Source organism: Nelusetta ayraudi, unplaced genomic scaffold (genome assembly GCF_046127955.1).
Source record: "Nelusetta ayraudi isolate G7.1 ecotype Tasmania unplaced genomic scaffold, CSIRO-AGI_Nayr_v1 ptg000042l, whole genome shotgun sequence".
Classification (NCBI taxonomy): Eukaryota; Metazoa; Chordata; class Actinopteri; order Tetraodontiformes; family Monacanthidae; genus Nelusetta; species Nelusetta ayraudi.
The window spans coordinates 6,468,220-6,487,500 of record NW_027466092.1 but is presented as its reverse complement, the minus strand read 5'-3'; the positions used below and the strand labels follow the sequence as shown (position 1 = coordinate 6,487,500).

General features: G+C 42.8%; 3 protein-coding genes across 4 annotated transcripts in view; all 3 read right to left on the bottom strand.

Annotated features, from left to right (window-relative positions):
* Positions 1–8,972, bottom strand: part of LOC142893397 (mitogen-activated protein kinase kinase kinase 11) — a 395,948-nt gene extending 386,976 nt beyond the window's left edge. For both annotated transcript variants that reach the window (XM_076033946.1, XM_076033945.1), the window contains exon 1: positions 7,048–8,972. In XM_076033946.1, coding sequence (XP_075890061.1) covers positions 7,048–7,804 — 757 coding nt within the window. In that variant the 5' untranslated portion in view covers positions 7,805–8,972. The remainder of the gene's footprint in view (positions 1–7,047) is intronic.
* LOC142893398 (equilibrative nucleoside transporter 2-like) overlaps positions 1–19,281 on the bottom strand; it is a 279,352-nt gene that overhangs the window by 211,164 nt on the left and 48,907 nt on the right. The window lies entirely within an intron of this gene.
* On the bottom strand, positions 12,947–19,274 carry drap1 (DR1-associated protein 1 (negative cofactor 2 alpha)). Its single transcript, XM_076033934.1, has 7 exons — positions 19,079–19,274; positions 18,464–18,536; positions 17,992–18,085; positions 17,147–17,272; positions 15,841–15,931; positions 15,168–15,256; positions 12,947–14,523 (listed from the first exon to the last, which is right to left on the bottom strand). The coding sequence occupies exons 1-7, from the start codon at positions 19,118–19,120 to the stop codon at positions 14,337–14,339; spliced, it is 702 nt and encodes a 233-aa protein (XP_075890049.1). The 5' UTR covers positions 19,121–19,274; the 3' UTR covers positions 12,947–14,336.

The window sequence follows — 19,281 nt, the reverse complement described above, 5'->3', positions numbered from 1 at the left end:
ACCTTCATTAGCAGCGCTCGCTAACAGGCGCTTGCATGGGGGAGGGGAGGGGTCCTTTCTGGGCTGACCCCTGGCAGACAGATAAAGGTGATAAAAGAATGGAAGGGGGGGGGGGGACAGGGTGTTGAGAAGAGGCAAACATGAGCGATCAAACCGGGGGGGAAAAGTGCCCCACTGGCAAAAAGGAATTACTCAATACAACTGCGTGCCAGGAAATACAAAAAAAAAAAAAAAAAAAAAAAAATAGCTTCCTGCTAAAACTAAAGCTTTGTAGGACCTTGGTGGAACAAACACCCCTTGGAATCCACAGAACACAGTCAGTCAGAGCTGTTGCGGTGAATCAGAAAACTTTGAGTGCACACTTTAAAGTTTGAAGTAAACAAAATGCACTACAGGGGTCAAATGTGTCAAGCTTTTTTGTTTGGGACGAATCACTTTTCAAAGGGACCCCCCCACACACACACACACACACTCCCACCCCCACCCCCATCGGCTTCCCTGTCATAACCGCATTGATTCTCTTACTTCCTATGACGTCAACAATAACCGACCCTCATGGGAACACTCCTGGAGCTGACAGATAAACCTTTCTTTCATACAGGAGGGGAGCTTTACAGCTCATTTGCAGGGGGAACTGTCTCATGATCTGCAAGAATGAAGCCGAGCTGAGAAACCGCTCGACTTCCTGTCGGCCCGGCCCCTCCAGTGACTGCCTTTTTTTTTTTTTTCCTTCTCCTTCTTCTTTTTTCTTCTTATTCGTCTTCTTCTTCTCTTTCTCCCTGCAGTTGTTGTTCTTCCCCTTCACTCTTCCAGCACGGGCCACACACACACACACACACACACACACACACACACACACACACACACACACACACACACACACACACACACACACACACACACACACACACACACACACGGCTGCATTCACTCTGCCGGCGGTGGCTGAGCAGTCATTGTGTGGCTACATCTCATTTTACACCTACGGCACACAGTGCATAATGTTGTGTGCACACAGACGGCTGCTCGATGTTGATATACAGTGTTCAGCGAAAATCACTTCCTTTTTTTAAACACAGATGTCAGCATGCAGATAGGAGGAATAAATCGTGATCATTACTCAGTCTGGAAACCTTAATTTCATACTCCAGAGTTTCGATAGGAGTGCAAGGCAACGGCGCCTGGTTTGCCCTCATTATCGTACGAAGACCGATGTTTGGCGTTTCTGCCCGCGAATGAGAGGAAATTCTACATCAAAGGATAAACAAAGTGACAGAGGAACGTTTTACAAGGCAGAAGAAGAGTGGATGAAAATGTGTTTTTTTTTTTGTTTTTTTTTAGTTCTAAGGGTTAAATAATATACATTTAGTGTTATACTAATCAAGTCCATTGCACACATTTTTAAAAGTGAGAATATCCACTTGCCGTGACTTGAAATCCGACATCCCAAAGACTAAGACTTCTCGACCCCCCTAATGAAACCCGAATAACTGTGAAAACGAGTTGCAGGAACAACATTCTTTGATTTCGTTGGCTCTTTTGCAACAATGGGGACGAGCAGACAGCAGCAGAGCCGGCCACACTCACACCTAGCGTGCCTAGCGCGCCGCTAGGTCACGCCAGCCAGCTCCCCGCACCTTATCGCCGGCCAACACTCTCACACAGCCGGGAGCAACGCAGCTGAGCTCAACCCCAGGTGACCCCCTCTCCCCCCCGCCCCCCACACCCCCCCACCACCACACCACCCGGGCACCCCCCGGGTGCGCCCGTCAGCAAACGGGCTTGGGGGACGCAGCCACGTTTAGGATTATATAACTTCATGACGGAGCACTTTCTGCTCCACTTGACAATTAATGTTATGCGTCGAGCTGTGTATAGGAAAAAAGTTATCCTCAGCATTAATTTGCACTTCCACGGTGGCCCAGATTGAAGTAGTCGGCAAGTTTGGCAATAAGTAAAGTTTGAAGGCGGAGACTGGGTCACGCAAGTCAGAGCCTGCGGGACTGAAATTGACAAGGATCCATATTCTACTCTCAAATGATGAGGATCTTTACATTATCCACACACACAAAGGACCCAAAAGGTTCCTCATTTGTATTTCCATTCGGTTTCCTCCGACAAACTCGCCTTGCCTCAGGATTACACCGCCATCATTTGCAAGCATCAACTCTGCATCCACTTTTCTAAGAGTGCACTACAAATAGCAATAGCAATCATATTTATTATTTTTTTAGTTCTGGATTATTTTCCTCATTTGTTTACCAATTGCAAAATAAAATTTTCAAAAAAAACAAAACAGTTCAATCAAAACAAAACTTCAAATAACTTTTTTTTTTTTTTAACTCTCATAAGTCTTCTGTATGTCACATAACTTTTGATGTCTTCATCAGACATCAACTGCAACTGACATAGTCTATGACGGCCCAGATTGCCTTGGGGAAAAGAATTGTTGTGACTTGACTGTGCCTGAAAAGTTTGACGCTGATTATACGACAAATTGAAACTTAAGGGGGGGGGAATAAAACCAATGTGTCAAGCAAGGGTAATTTTGGGGAGGCAGAACAAGGACAGATAACAGAGAACAGACAGAGAACTATTCTTGTTCTAGGGCCATAGCTGATAACAGACAGGATTATCTGATGGTTGGGCTATTCATATATTTTATGGGGTAGACGTTTCCTTAGCCAATCTTAGAGCTCGGTTGGTTCGAGGTATACGTTGACACAAAACACTGGCAAACATGTGACTTGAGTTCTCTTTCAATTCAGCTTTTCTTGGCAGAGACTCCTGACTCCTGGTTAAAGCCTTGAACAACAGGTCTCTCAGGCTAGCGGTCCCACCCTGCGCACTGCTGAGGTTCCGTCCTTCACTCGCACTCAGAATCAGTTTGCCTCAGCTCCAATCAAGATAGCAGAACGGGGACAACGTTTCTGTTTCCAGAGAGGGACGTGACTTTCTGTTACCAGACACGAATGACACGACGTGCGATGAGATGACGAGTCAAATGTTATGCTTAGTGGCAGCGAGGCACTCCGACTGTAAAAATGTGACACGCATTTAGAAGTCACAGCATCGTACACGGGAGGCCTGGCTATTTGTTGCTGCCAAAACAGGAACTTGAAGTTGTGATTGTAACACCGCTGCAGTGTCATAAAAATGTGTGATAAAGCAAATTACAGATTAAAACCGAGCTTAAAGTGCGCACATGAGGAGAAAGAGCAAGGCTTCTTACAAACTCCTACGACTCATTCGAATTACAAATGCAGGCATTCTCCTTTCCTCAATGTTTTTATACCCCTGTTGTGACGTAGCTTGAAACTTCCCTTTAGGAAGTGACCAAGCCTTTCCCACATGTCTGAAGCTTTTTGTTGATTACACCGTTTTTGTTATTATAATGAATCTTGTTCTACTTAAAATGAAGAAGTGCCTAAAGTTTATATGGGGTGCAATGATTAAGTAGAATAAATGGAAATTACTCTTGGCCATATATTCTTTTTATCTCTGTTTCTACTTCATACCCATGCTTTTATCTCTCTTTATACTATAGTTAGGCTCTTGCACGCCTTTTATTTTATTACACTAGTTTCCTTGTAAAGCTGGTAGAAACACAAATTTCTCCTGGAGATCAATAAAGTATCCATTCATCCATCTATCCATCTGAAACACTGAGCGTGTTCTTTTCAGTTATATACCAGGCAAACATCAAAATGTCCAATTTCTTTTAGTTATTTAGCTAGATTTCAATCTAGGGAAAGGAATTTTATGGTTTTATTGTCTCTGATAGCCTCTGAGCAGTTCACCACATACATGCAAACAACACCCAGCTGGCAATCAGGACAGTGAGACACGCACTCGCACAAACAGGGGATGTTATGAGTGCACTGCAGTGTGGGGCACCAGGGGCCCTGAATGAAAACATGCTGGTAGAGGGATGTATCAGATGCTTGTCCACTCATGGAAAACAAAAAAAAAAAAGATATGTTGATCCAAGATCAAACTGTGGCTTCTTCCAAAAAAACAAAAGAAGAGAAGAAAAATCAAATGTGCCTGCTACTTTCAGCCTGACAAATGCTTAGCTTGGCATTTTCCCCACCCGATCTAACTAAAGCCTCTGCTGAGTTTTTGGCACGCAATGATGGTGAAGGCTTTTTGGTGCCTCGACTGCCTTTGTCTAGACTGTCCATACATATTGTACTGTATATGTTATAACATAAAATAGACTCCTTTATACATTTTTTTTAAATGTATTTATATGTAATATATATTACATATCGATAAATAAAGTAAGCTGTATTACAAACATCTCAGCTAGCCATCCACTTACGTTTTAGAGCAATGGGTGTCATTCAATGCAAGTACGCCTTCCAATGATCTACATGCAGCATGAATAAGGTCCAACTGAACAGACAGACAGATTAAAATCTTCCCTCTTCAAACCATAACAAGGGTATTATGATTTTCAAATCAAATGTATGCAGGAGTAGGAAATACATTGAATAAAATATAAATCTGCGATTTGTTTTCAGTTGAGACACCAAAAACATTTGTAGGGAATCCCCCGGCTCTCATTCACAGATATATGGACACAATGAGGAGAAAAAAGAGGCTCCTTGGCTCTCTGTTCTGTATTTACTTTAGAAAGAATTCCACTTATGGGCTACGACTTGGACCCAAGTGCCTCACTGTGCACCTTTTTCAATGAGCTTGTTTAATAAGCATTTTCCAAACAGGCCAAAGCACTTTGTTGGCCATTAGCTACAACTTTAAGTTCAAGCTGTTGTTTAAAATGAGTATTTACCTCAATCTACCAATGAAACAACAGCCCAAATTCTCCCAGAGATTCTTTTTATTGTAATGGTTTTTCTTATGCGTTGGCCTTGACTTTACCTCTGTTTCTGTTTCTATGAAATTGTAAAAGATGGTAACAGAGGTATTCTTTTCATAAAACATCGAAACAAATATCTATTTGGGCAAATGTAGCCACATTTTTTCAGACATCTTCTAACTCCTTTAATATTTCAATACCCCATGCAGGACTGTAGGAAGCTCAAGAAAGAAGAACTTCCACCATTATTCTGAGGAACTGACACCATAATCCGAAGTTCAACACGTTTGCCAGCAGTACATTTTGTTCTTTCAAACAATTTTTTTTTTGATATTTTATTTATTCTAAGGCTTTTTTTTTTAATCCTCAACAGATTTATGTGTGATAAAAGCACCCAACTGTCACTTTTGAGCGTGACACACACGTCAAGCAAAGTCCACGGTGAAACAAACATTGCCTCTTCTTTTCGCCTTCCCCTGCTCCCCAACCACAACAGGATATTGCTTAGTGGAGCAACAGGGTTGTGGCTGTAAGGAGACATGTACAGGCAGGCCAGGGACAAAGATGCAAACAATTGGAAAATAAAGCAAGAGGCAGGAGAGCGATACGATCTGAACGAGGGGAGAGACAGTGTTGGCTTTGGCCTGATTCATGTACAAACACTATAACTCTGCTTTCTTTCACGCCGCAGGACGCAGGTTTCCTGAGAAGAAGTAATAGTGGGAAGGAACCTTGCACAGGGGTGAAGATAAGAGAGGGCCGACATGTTGGTATATCCTGCTCTGCATCTAAAATGCCACGGCCGAGATTTACAGAGTCCGCCCATGGAGGACATTCCCTGACGTCTCAGCTCTGAGTGCAAAATTGTGACAGCAGAAGACATCCCTGCTGGTTACTCCAGGTGACACGTTGTCATTTCATTACTGTTCAGGAAAACTTTTCTTCTCGTTTTTTTAGTTGGGCTTCTCAAAGCAGAATGCTTGATCGGCTGCACTGTACAAGTAAAAATCCTAAATTGAATTTCATCAATCTTCTGCATACAACTTTTAAATTACCTCGACATAAAAACATACATGTGACAAATGTTGAATGCCACAGTTGCTTGCAACAAGGTGAAACAGGGTTCAAGCTGAAACTGAGGCAAGTGAAAAGGATACCCGCATGCCGGTAAGCAAAACTTTGTCAACAGGCGAACATAAAGGAATGCACTGAGGCGCCTGGGAAAAATGAATCTTTACGACAGACTGAACAGGGATTTGTCAGCCCTCTATTATTCCGCAGTCATATTCTCAGAAGACAGACTACTGAATGCTTTGTGGTGTCACTCAATCCCAGGTCGACGAGGAGCAGCCACCATCCCTTTCTATTTCCGTGCACCTTGGCAGCGAGGCTGCGAAGAAACACACGGCGCGAGCTAAGGGACGCTGAAAACTCTTGGAACCGCAACATAGCTGACAGGGATTATATGCTGCATTACAAGAATGATAATAACAGACTGGAGGCTGCTGCTGAACTCAGGTGGCCGCTGTTGAAGCTTTGCTAAAAGCAGTGCTAGAACTGAGAAAGACACCAGTTCTTCTAAAGTGTGGAGGGGCTGCGGAGAGCCTTATCAGCAACACATCAGTGTCCTATGTAGCTTTCATGGCAAGGTCCAATGCACATGTCAGCTGTAAGGGTCTGAAACACTGGCGCAAGACATTGTCAGTGCCCACGGATAGCATCAAAGTCCAAAGTGCTAGCTGTGATGGTGCACAAGTTGAAAGCTTCCTCTCAAATTCCTGACAAACGCTTTGCCGGCACTGCATGGCATTTCATCCGTTCATCGCATCACGCCCGGGCCTACACACCAAAATGATGTACACTCATCACAGCTCATCTATAACTTGGGCCATGATCTTGAGATCTCAACAGAGTGACAATGGCAGCTCTAAAAAAATGACACAGGTTCACGAATGAAGCGATAACTCTCTTCACAAGGCTACACAGCAGATTTAATGCTTCTTGAAGAGTAAAGGCACTGCAGTATTTTGGGCGCGTAAAAAAATGATCCTAGTTCTTGACACGGCCTTCTAAGTGCTGAGAGAGACCTTTAGCAATTTCAAACAGACAACACAGAGAGCCTTTTTGATGCATTATTCACCCTTAGCTTGATCAAGACTAAGACACAAATGGACATTATTGGATTTGAATGATGACAACGTGGATATTTTCACAAGACTTACTGTTGTTGGACTTGAGATCTCGATGGATGACAGGGACGATGGCCTCGTTGTGAAGGTACAACATCCCTCTGGCAATCTGCACGGCCCAGTTGACCAAAACGTGGGGCGGAATGCGGCGTCCGGCTAGCGCCCGGCTCAGCGGGCCACCCGAGGCGTACTCCATGATGAGGCACAGGTTGGGCTCCTGCAGGCACACGCCTTTCAGGGCGATGATGTTGGGGTGCGTGAGCATGGCAAACAAGCGCGCCTCCTGTGTGACGTTCTGCGCCGTCACGCTGATGTCCTCATCTGGGTCTTGGCGGGCGGCCTTCACAGCCACCAGCTCACCCCTCCAAGTACCGCGATAGACCTTTCCGAAGCCTCCGACCCCGATGACCTCCTGCAGGCTCAGCTCTCGGAAATCCACGGGCTCCGGGTCAAAGTCGCCCACCACAGCTGGGCCAAGCTCGGGCACCACACCGTTGCCCGGAAGCTTCCCGTATCCATTTGGCTTGAAGGAACCGTAGTTGGATGGGAAGATTCCTACCTTGTTGTTCACTTTCCCGGCCCACCAGCCCTCATCCCCGGATATCTCAGAGTCCAAAGACAGGACCTCCACCAGGTCACCTTTGCGCAAGGTGAGCTCATCCTTGCAGGATGCCTCGTAGTCAAACAAGGCCGTCCACACCGGGTTGGTGAAGTTCCCTTTTTGCGACTGCTCCAAATTTTTCCAGTTCGACAGTGGGCCACGACTGAATATGTTCTTCAGCGGCTCCATGGAGCCTCAAACAGATGTTTTGACTGGATTCGACTTTGCACCCCACGGGTTTGAAAATAAAGTACAAAGGAGTACTTTATTGCACCTCGCTCCCTTTCCTGTCTTTCTTGTTGGTTCATCAGGGACCAGTGAAATGTACTCTAAGGCTTGACCAACGGGTGGGCAAACAGGGGAGGATTTTAGGTTTGCTGAAGTGCAAATGTCTTTCATTCGTCTCGACATTGATTGTAACCCTCTCCATTTAACACTGCTTGACTGGTCAGGGGACTGATCTTCACGGATGCTAAACCGAGAAAGACAGAAAAAAACTGAAATGAAATGCACTATGCCGATGTTTCCAGGAGCATAAAGAGGCTGCCAAATCACCTCAGTGCACTCTTACCGCCCTGAAGGTGCCACCTGTTGTTGAGCTGTGATTTCACATACTTTAAATTATCAGACAAGTGGTCAGGCGTTGTTTAACGGCGCACAACTAATCTCCAACTGCACCACAAGGGTTCTGGCCTCATTCAGCAGTCCATTTTGAGTTTTTATATATTTTTAGCCATTAAGTGCAGTGGCCACCACAAAGCAGGAAGCGCAAAGAGGCAGAGAAGAATAGCAGGAAAGGAACGTTCAGTCCAGCCAACCGTCGTTTTATGACTAGTTTCAGGGGCTGACCGCGGCATATTACTTAGCCCAAATCTCCAATAATCGCTCGGAACCACAACTTTGCGGCGCGGCCGCAGGAAATCCCGCATCCCTGCGCCCCACAGTGTCCATACTTACTGCTCCCGGTCGGAACCACGCGACAGGCTGCGCTTAATCAACCCGCACTTAAACTAAAACGGGGGCAGCTGACTTTAGAACAGGAAGAGCGACTAAAAAAAAAAAATTGAAGCCGAGACTTTCCCGTCCAAGAGAGAGAAACGCGCAGTGCAAACAAATCCCGTTAGTTCCGTGTGACGGTGGGACGCCAGGCCAGGTCCGGCTCGGTGGTCCGAGGGTGACGCTCGGTATCCAAACAGCGCGATAACTCCATCAGAACCTGCGGCCGTGTCCCCCCCCCCCTCCCCTTCCTCTTCTTTCTTTTTCTTTTTTTTTTGTCCTCGCTGCTGTGTGTTGACTCGTCGGGACCTCGAACCACTTCTACGTCTGCGCTTACAATCCGTGCGGAGGGTGGGGTTTAAAAACTTTTTTCTCTCTCCTAACAGGAAGAGTCAGATGACAGGCCGCCGCAAAAAGGAAAGGAAACGCGTCCTGTTTTGACCGTCAAAATAAATGTTTGTCAATAAAGTTTGTACTTCTTCCTAGTCCTTTTCGCTCATGTATTCTTAAATGCAGCTTCTATTTTGTTTGATTTTTTATTATTATTATTATTATTATTATTATTATTATTATTATTATTATTATTATTATTATTATTATTATCATTATTATTATTATTATTATTATTATTATTATTATTATTATTTCACTGTAAAAATCAGACCAACAGATAATGTTTTCTAAGCACTGAATCGTTGTCCACTGCCTTCGCCCTAAGACAGCTGGGATAGGCTCCAGCAGACCCCCGTGACCCTGAGCTCGGGACTAAGCGGGTATGGAAAATGAATGAATGAATGAATCGTTAAACTTAATTACATATTTTGGGACTTATTTCAAGCTATGAATTGTTTAGAGGCCATAGACAATACTTGTATTGAACTGAAAGTACGCAAAGAAACTGAAGTTATTTTTTTCAACATCAATGCGAAGCCAGTTTGAGTTGATGTTTGTTGTGTAAACCCACCTGTGATGTTTTATTTTGAATTCTCACTTCCCCTACACTGCACTGGTGAGGGTCCTGCTGACTTCACAGTGTGCTGCTGTAGTTGAGTTTAACGTAAGGCCTGTTTTGATCATCTTTCATATAGGAGTTGCCCGTATTCCGACTGACTGCATGCTTTTCCCCATCGTATACTGTACGTATATATAATTAGCATTTCTGTATTTATTTATTTATTTCTTGTTTTGTAATGTGATTGAGCTTGACTTTTCTTCTTCTTCTTCTTCTTCTTCTTCTTCTTCTTCTTCTTCTTCTTCTTCTTCTTCCTTGTCTGGTGGGACTTAGAATGAAAACATCAATCCTTCCTCTGCACAGCGTGACCATCAACCAATGGCACTTAGTCATCTTCTTGTAGTCTAAAGGGAAATGAAATCTCATTTAAAAGTTTGGCTCCGGAAAAGATACTTTAACTTTTACCATCATCTGGCTAGCTCAGACCTGGAGGTCAGCAGTGTGACACTCGTAGTTGGGGGTGCGGGGGAGTAACAAGTAAAACTTTGAGCATAGTAAAGAGGCACTCTTATCTTAACCCTGTCCGCTATTCAGTTGAGTGTGGTTTTCCATCGACCACTTCCTGTTGTTAATGAGAAGCTGAGAAATTTATTTTACAGGTTGTAGAATACCTTTTGCGACATAAAAAAAAGATAGTCAGAAAGGGGGGGAAAAAACAATAACCTGTAATGTTATTATGCTTTTTAACAAAATGGGGTACAAAACCATGCACTGAGTGATTTATGAGAAAATTAAAGCAAGGTCAATCTAACCATCATATACAGTTGGACCTAAAAAGGTGTTTCACCAAAAAATGTGATTCTCCAAGAGGAAATGCTCGATGCAGTCTAAACTGTAACGAATCAGACATGGGGAAATTGAGCTTTTTTGTACAATGCTCACAGAGGGCTGTTTATATCTAATGCTTCAGAAGAAAGCAGCAGAGCAGCCCAAACAACTTGAGTGAAGAAACAGACAGACAGAAGGAGACAGATTTTTTTTTCAATTTTAAAACAAAGACCCAACAGGTTTTGAATAATGTTGTAACACTGCTCACTGACATTGATCTTACAAAATGCTGTGTGATGGAGGGAACATAAATTTGCACCCATCCATCAATCTCCTAAACCTGCTTTCTCCTGCACTAGAGTTGCGTGGGTCTGCTGTCACAGGGCAATGGCAGTGTACACCTGATGGTCCTTTTCCTTCAATTTCAACTTAAATGAAATGCATTATATTTATGAAGTGTTTTTTGCATAACTTTCTATCTCATATATCTGCCTGCAACATTAAGCAAACACATTTGTAACCTTTGAAGTCCCATACTGTGCAAAATTTGCTTTACCAATGTCTTATAACAATCTTCTATCAGCTCCCCAGAATGAGAAAAGTCAATTACTTGAATCATTTGATTGCTCCAGTTCTTAGCCTTTGCCTACTAAATCGCACAAAATGTGGTGTTACATTAGTTGCTGCTTCCAACCTCTGAAAGTCACCTCATGGTCATTTCTGGAGATCTACATGAATAATTCAAGACTGTGTTTCACTGGACTAACATCACCAACAAGATTTTTTGAGGTTTTTTTTTTTTTCTTCATAAGAAACATGTGAGGTGATATGTTTTAAAGCAATGAATAGGATGGGAATGAAAGGGCCATCTTTGGCTTGGATTTAGAATGCACCTTTCAAGATATCCAAAGTGCTCACGTGGAAACCATCATTCATCTGCGCGACATTCACACTGGTGGCGGTAAGCTACATGTGTAGACACAGCAGCCCTGAAGCAGCGTGGCTGCCAATCTGCACCATCTTTGGCCCTGTGATGGCTCTCCCATCCTTCCCAGCCACATGACTGCCATTTGTTTGGACACCGTCCTACTAAAGTCAACTGCGTACCACATAACACACATTGGGGCACAGAGTTGACCCCACCCTCCTGGCAGTCTGCTGAGTCAACGCTTGCACAGGAAGGATGCAGTTGTTTTTGCGACCCCCGGCTCAGGGCTGCTTGCTTGCTGGCCTGGGTGTGGCCAAAAAGGGGGCTGAATTTACGCGACAAAAAGAGACTGTTTGAAATAATAAAGGAGGCAGGAGGAAAAGGAAAGGGGCTGGGCACGCACACTTCGCGGCCAAGTGGGTCGACCTCCCTGCGAGCCCAGTGTGTGCCTGACGGTAACAATCGCCTCTCTGTGAGCAACTTTTCCTAAACTTGTGCTGTCTTGTACTTATCTGATTCAATTACCAGGGATACCTGCCGCATTGAGGGTAAATACCAGCTGCCGTCTTTGAAACCGCAAGGGCAAGCAGTGTTTAAATACATGTGGGATGTGTTGATGGGAAACCACTCTCTCTTGCAGACATCAAAGCTGTAGTAGCATCAAGTCTGGCATGCTGAGGACAATCGGAGGATCAGGGAAAAAACTGAGGTATCATTGGAGCGTTCAAAGCTCCCATGGTGTACATATATACATACATATATGTATGCGAGTATACATACATACACACACATCAGTTGGAGCAGAAGAAAAACAACTTTTCTTGATCTCTATAGGCAGAGAAGAAAACCTCTGCTGTCAGGGTATAACCAACACTTTTCTGTGGCTGTTATCACTCAATGTGTTTTGTGACGTCATAAATTGCAATGTTTTGGTGCTCTGTTGAAGCAACACATAGACTTTGCTGAGGCGGTAATTGCGTAACACGTTATTGTTCGGAAACCAGTCCCTGAAATATGGGTTCAATATTTAGTGTACATCGCATAAAATGTTTGGCAGAACGGCTACGTCTCTGAATGATGGACACAGCAAGAGAGGGGGGCAACATAAGACTGAAATAGAGGATGAAATGCACAGAATGTGGGAGGGGAAGCGAGGCGGAAGGAAGCTGGGACAAAAGCGTGACGTGAAAAAGACAGCCAGTCAGGAAAGGAGTGAGAGGAGAGCAGGAAGAAACATAAAAAACAATACAATGTGGAGGGGTTTATAGCTAGTCGTAGCGCTCCATATCCCGTATTACAGTAAGAAATGCAGCACAGGCTTTTTGTTGTACGTTACACAACCACACAAACTGGAGTAAGAAGAATATAAAAGTCAAACATCACGAAATGGTTTACATTATGAGAGATGATATGCAAAAATAAGTCGTAAAATGTAATGGTGCGCAGACACGTAACTCTCGCTTCAGTCAAGGTTGATGTGAAAGGAGAACAATGCTGACACCTAGTGGGAAAAGAAAGAATAGCAGAAATTGAAACTGCACACGAGTTGCACAGAAAAACCGAAATGAATGATGTGATTCATCAATGAATCATATCTACTTTTCCAGGCTGAAACAAGGGACAAAACTTTTCAAATTGAAATATGAACTTTATTTCACCCATACAAAATAAAAAGAATGTTAAAAGTTTACAATACAGTGTCAACGTCAACTTTTGTCTATTTGGAAACATTTTTCATACTGAGACTGACACATAAACAGGAGCCCCAACTCTGCCTTAAATGGAAACTTTTAAAAAGAAGCTAAAAAAGATGAAGGGGTGGAAAATGTCAAAAGATGAAGAAAAGTTGCTGATGACCCAAATGAAAATTGAAAAAAAAAAGCATTGGCCAAAGACAAAGGATTGTGTAAGACTTTAAAAACAAAGGCTGTGGTTCAAGAGTCACAAAACGCTCCTGATCAGTTCAGGGGAATTTACGGGTTGCATAAAAGATATGAAGTCAACTGGTGCCAGCATTGCAAAAAAACAAAACAAAAAAAATATATAAACTAACCTTGTGATATGGATGACTTTATGGAAGTGCGGGTTTTTACAGTCTTCTTGATAAAAACATCAATTAAAACTAGAAAATAACCAAAGAAAAAAGAAAAAGAAAAAAAAAAAGAAAACGCTGTGGTTAGCCATCCCAGAGTAAAAATAGAACCACTTCCCCGTCAGGCGACTGAACCGATGAGCAAGTTGTAAGGAAGTAGGACTTGCATCTCAAAAGCAGCATTTACACGTCTGATCAATGGCATCGCAGTTTGCTTTCTGGGTGAGACAACGACTTTGCTTTCCCTTTGACAAATGCTGATCTCCTCCAAGATATTACAGGATAACCCGTCAACGGCCGCTTCCAGAAGTTGTTCAGCCAACCTGAGCATGTGTGTGACTGACCTTTTTTCATTTTTTTTTTTAAGCTTTCCCACTTCAAAATGTGTAATACCAAGGACTGAGGAAGGGAAAAAAAGTGCCAAAGGAGGGGAGGGGGGTTAAAAAGAAAAAAGAAAACGAGCTACACGGAAACACAAACCACACCTATCCTGTCTGCTGGGGCTCGTGGCAAAAACAGTGACGACCGCCATTACATTTTTTCTTTTTAATAGTCAAAATAGAAGCACTGACTTGTTAAAAAACATCCTCTTTGGATTATCCTCTACGATAAAATAAAACCAATTTCCTTTCATGATAATAATAATTAAAAAAAAAAAAAAGACAAAATTAAAACACGTCATATACAACCAGGTTTGTGTCTCCCGTGGCTGCGGAGGCTTTTCCTGTCAGCCGGCTGCCGTGAAGAGTCTCTCCCTCCTCTGCTCTGAGCGGCTGCCCGCCGCAGCAACATCTTAAGGAATTGAAAAAAAAAAGAAAGAAAAAAGGAAACAAAAGGAAAAAGAAACAATGTTGAAAAGTGTGTGCCGTGTGTGCCGTGTGTGTGTGTGTGTGTGTGTGTGTGTGTTGTGTAGCTATGTGGGAAGCTAAGAGTCATAGTCTTCGTCGTCGTCCTCCTCGTTGTTGTTGTGCAGCGCGGGGGGTGCGGGGGGCGCCACGCTTAACATGGAGGGGTGGGGGGCGAAGGCCACGGTGCCCTGCGGCTGTGCTGGAGCCATGCTGCCCATTGGGACCATGTTGCCCACGGGCAGGTACGGAGGAGGGGCGGCGGAGCTGCATGGAAGCAGGGCACAGTGGGCTGTTAGCACATTAAAACACACTCGCTGGGCCGAATTACTGTCTGCAACATCTGTACAGATGACAACAAACTCATGTTAATTTAATATTAATTCAATCTAAATATCTTTATTTATCCACTTTGGCAGGAAAGGAAAGTAGGTAGGTCCTAAATTAGACAAATAGAAAATGTAACAATCCTAAGAAGCGGCTGTGATTTGACCTCCCCTGTTAGAACAGAAGTGCAGGACTGTGGTAAAACAGCGCCATCTTGCTATTGCACTGTGCTTTACATTGCCAAACATCTATCCCTCGAAGAGAGCAGCGCTCCGGCAGTGGCAGCGCTCTGAACCTCACAAGCGTGTGTGAATTGAGTCCTTTACAGTTAAACTATTTTAGTTGTTCGATAGCGACAAAAGTCATCATTCAATCATCAATGAGTGGCTCAGACTCGCCACTGCGTCCATGTGTTACTGTAGCCACACTTATCATTCAATCATCTGGTAATTCTTATCTGTGGCCAGCATGGGCTGCTGTTGGTCAGCGCCCATGTTGCTGTGTTCAATATTCACAGTGACATCCACATAATGTTGGACACCACTGGGATGCATTATGCCCGACAGGAGAAAGGGCGCGACTACCTGTGGAACCTGGACGCCGCCTGGAGATTTGTGCTTGACTGAGAGCCGTCCTCTTCGTCTCCGTCTGTCTCGCTGTCTTCCGAGTCGTCCTGTTGCCACGATGACAAACGCACACAAGCCGGTTGAGAGTGACGACAACTTTTTCCTTTTTTTCCACAGAGAATGTCTACTTTTAACACAATGGTGTCTTTTATGTGAACCCACATGAACAAAGTAGGAAAAAAATGTTTTTGGACACTTCATGCATTTATGAGTGATTGCATTAAGACTCAGTTTGAAGTCTCCAAGTGTAGTTGCACTTGCACAGTACTGTCAGCTCAGAACTGGATGTTTTAGCAAGAGGACGTCTCTTACAACACGTCCGGAGCACCAGAGAACAACAAGTACAAGAATGTAATTTTCTTATCATGTCTTATTAACCAACAAAATATGTGTGTGTCTAAAGAAGCAAAACCTTTTAAAATACACAAAAAGGCTCTCTGGCAACTATTTCATAACAATAATTGAGATGAAGTCAAATCTTAACGTCGTACAAAAACATTTTCCCCTACTTCCCAGCATGGTAGTGACGGTTGACTGCAGGTGATTTGGCCAGAAGGTGACTGAAAAGCTATTAGAGGTTTAAATTCCCTCCATCATGAACTACTGGCCTCAGCTAAAAACCAACGCCCACCTCTTGTTCCGACTCTGTTCCAGACAACTTCTTGTCCTTGCCTTTGGATCCCGCCCCTCCATTCTTGCGCCCGGTGCCTGGTTTCCGACCCCTGGAGATAAAACAGGCAGGATTGGGACATGACAGAAAAGGACTTGAACTTTCAGCCTGTGGCACACTGATGAAAAGGATCAGACCGAGTGGATGAACTAATTCAAAGGTTCTCGCTTGCTGAACGACAGGTGACAGGCAGAACGATTCTTTGACCGCTTCCCCATTTTTGCCCTAAGAAAGACACTTTAGGCAATGAAATAATTCATGGCAAAGAAAACACGAGCCACATAATCACATTTTCTAAAATTAATTAAAGATCGGACCAACATTCCACAGCATCACACCACAGAGACAGAGGTCCACTGGGTCATTCTGATAAAAATGAACGAAGAATGAAGAATGATTTTTATCGATTATAGTTAAAGACGAGTGGCTTCGTGCAGCTCATTTCCATAGCGGAGGCTCATCTCAATATTTCAGCAAATCCCAATCAAATTGGTAACACTTCAAGGAAGACGCACATGAAGCACTCTGCAATACTTTTTCCATAGTTGTCTCATTAAACAGTCAACAGATATTGCTTTTCTTCTCTATAAAGCCTCAATAATGATCTCTATGCCCACAGAACAGGAGAATCGTGTGCTCTCCTGTTTTGTTTTGGTAATTCACTTAAAATCATACATCAAAATAAAAACAGAATTCTGACTAAATTGTAAAGCTGACAAAACAGTCAGCTCTCTGCAGTCAGTTTGTGCGCATGCAATTGGGAGTTCTGGAAAACATAACGGTAATAATCTTGTTGTCCTTTTGGTAGCAATAAATGCTTTATTTCCTCTAATAGAAAGTGAGGGGCGTGCACTTATTTCACCATGAAAAAGTCAAGAGCTAAAATAAAAAAGCTGTAGAGCTCTGCTAAATAATAATATTAGTATTCTGGCTCTGGGGCCTCGGTTATAAATCCCTTTGAAATATTCAAGACTATTGCTGTAGATGCAGGAGGACGAGGCTGTTCTTATCAACACAGAGTAATGCAGTCCCTTGCCGATTTCAGTCTAGACAGAACAAACTGCACTGTGAAGGTAAAAAAGCATTTTCTGTAAACTATGAGTTTAAAAAGTTGTTGAAACAGTAACAGCAACATTCTTGAAGAAGACCCAGACAGTTAACTTTAGACTTTAAAGTGATTGATGTACATACACAGAGAGAGAGAGAGAGAGAGGGAGAGAGAGAGAGGGAGAGAGAGAGAGAGAGAGAGAGAGAGAGAGAGAGAGACCTGCGCAGAACTTTTTCTCCTCCCCCCTCGGTGTGGTTCTCCTCCCCCTCGCCCTGCATGTCCGGCACGGTGGCCACGAGGTCTTTCAAGAAGTCAAACTGTTGTTCCAGCTCAATGCACTGCTTTCTGTGGACACACACACACACACACACACACACACACACACACACAGAGGTTTGAAATCGTACATGAGACACAATGAAGAAAGTCATTTGATATAAAAAATCAACAAGTCCTTCAGACAGGGAGAATCTGGGTGCTTGGCAGTGTTTCATACAAGACACAGACAAACTAAGGGACAGTTACCTGTGATATAAAATTTCAGAATGCACCTAAAGTTCAGCATTATCTTTTATAGGTGAACTTAATTTGACCTTTTCTAAACTTTTGATTGCACATGTCAAACTGTTCAATGTTTCTGTACTTATTGTCTAACATGTTGTTCTTTAGCAGGGTGATTAAACACAACTGTCTGATCCGTGACTCATTGAAATGAACTTGATTTAGAACTTGATGGTCAATGGTAAAGGGAAAAAAAAGCATGAGATGTATTTCTCTTAAATTAGACAGAAAACCAGAGGTAGATCCAGCATGAATTTGTCCTGCGATCATATTATAAAAAAAAAATAAAAAAAAACATTTCACAGGAAACATGGGAGAAAGGAGTCAAATTATTTGAAACATCTACCTCATGGATTGCTATATTGTGACTGCAAAAGTTAAGTGACGGACAACTGACTAGGCTAGCACAAAGATACTTTTGAGATATTATACCTCTCTGAACCATTAACCCACACCACACCTAACAACTCATCAAGAAACAGACGTGGATTTAAGATACTTACAAATGTGATGTTGTCATAGTCTTTGCATTCCTGGACTGGGTTACATGACAGGCCTTTGTCAGCAGTGATTCCAAAAAAAGCTCCAGGGCTCTCGCTTTTTTTATAATGGTTAAGGCCAATAAAGGTGTAGACTCTGCGGTGTACAGCACTTACGGTAAACAATCTCTGGTGAAACTAGTGGTTACATTATTCAATGAGATCATACCCTCAACTGTGGCTCTGTGGTAACCCCAAATTAATTGTAGTTAAATGAATCTACAACTATGTCTTTCGTTTCAATAATAGTCACATATATACGACAAAAAATATGCCATCAGAACTTTTAAAAAATTCTAAGTAATTTCAACTACACTTTTTTCTGAATAGTTGCATTTCATATACATTGTTAGGAGTTATTTTGTTTTTTGTTTTTTTAAACTGTACTGGTAAAATGTAATTATGATGACGCTCAGTTGGCGAAAGTAAAGGATACAAATAATGACAGGGACTGCTGCCGCAACTTTTCCTATTTCTTCGTCTGTCTGCATGATCTTCTTAATCCTTGCCTGAAACGAGGAGTAATAATTAGTACGACAAAAATACGCTAAACGGTACAGTTCATCTTTGAATAACCATATACTTAATGAACAGTTTGAATCGTAATATGTTTTAGTTAGATTAAAAAATAATAATAATACTAAAACATCCCGCTTTTTGTCCACACTAGTTTGTGTACATTTTGTGCACTACAATCACTTCGTAACTATTTTCAAAACATGTACACGAACAACCTTAAGATTTGTGTAAATTTGCATCAGTGAGTTTCACTTAGCTCGTCATGCTAAAAACAACTGTAACAAGTAGACTAGCAGGCTAACTTGTGTCTTAACTATGAATGTATTATTACCTAGACAAGCACAGGGGCACAAACTTAGCACTTAAGTCTAGAGTCCGATTTATTCTTTTGCATTTAACTTTAAATAGCAAAGAAAATAACTAGTCACTTAGTTGACTTGGCAGAGCATTACAGGCCGAATCCCATTCATGCTAGCTACAGAAATTAGCCCAGTTGGTCTTGACACCGGGATTGGCAAAAATGTAAGCTTACCGGAGGGAATCTGGCGTTGTATTTCTTCTTTTTGCTGGGCATAATTAAATTACCCAAGTAGCTGGGCTAGAATAAAACGCAATATATTCGGAGTACTAGTGTATGTCACAAATAAAGCGCCTCGCCGCGCACACACTATAGAGGAGAAGCTAACAGGCTAACTCGTTAGCTCAACGTAATCACTCGTAAACCGGCAGGCCAAC

Coding starts and splice junctions, on each gene's coding strand:
- drap1 (XM_076033934.1), bottom strand. CDS start 19,120: ATGCCCAGCAAAAAGAAGAAATACAACGCCAGATTCCCTCCG. Junction 18,537..19,078: donor ACAACGCCAGATTCCCTCCG/GTAAGCTTACAT, acceptor TCCTCGTTTCAG/GCAAGGATTAAGAAGATCAT. Junction 15,932..17,146: donor GGAGAAAAAGTTCTGCGCAG/GTCTCTCTCTCT, acceptor TTTTATCTCCAG/GGGTCGGAAACCAGGCACCG.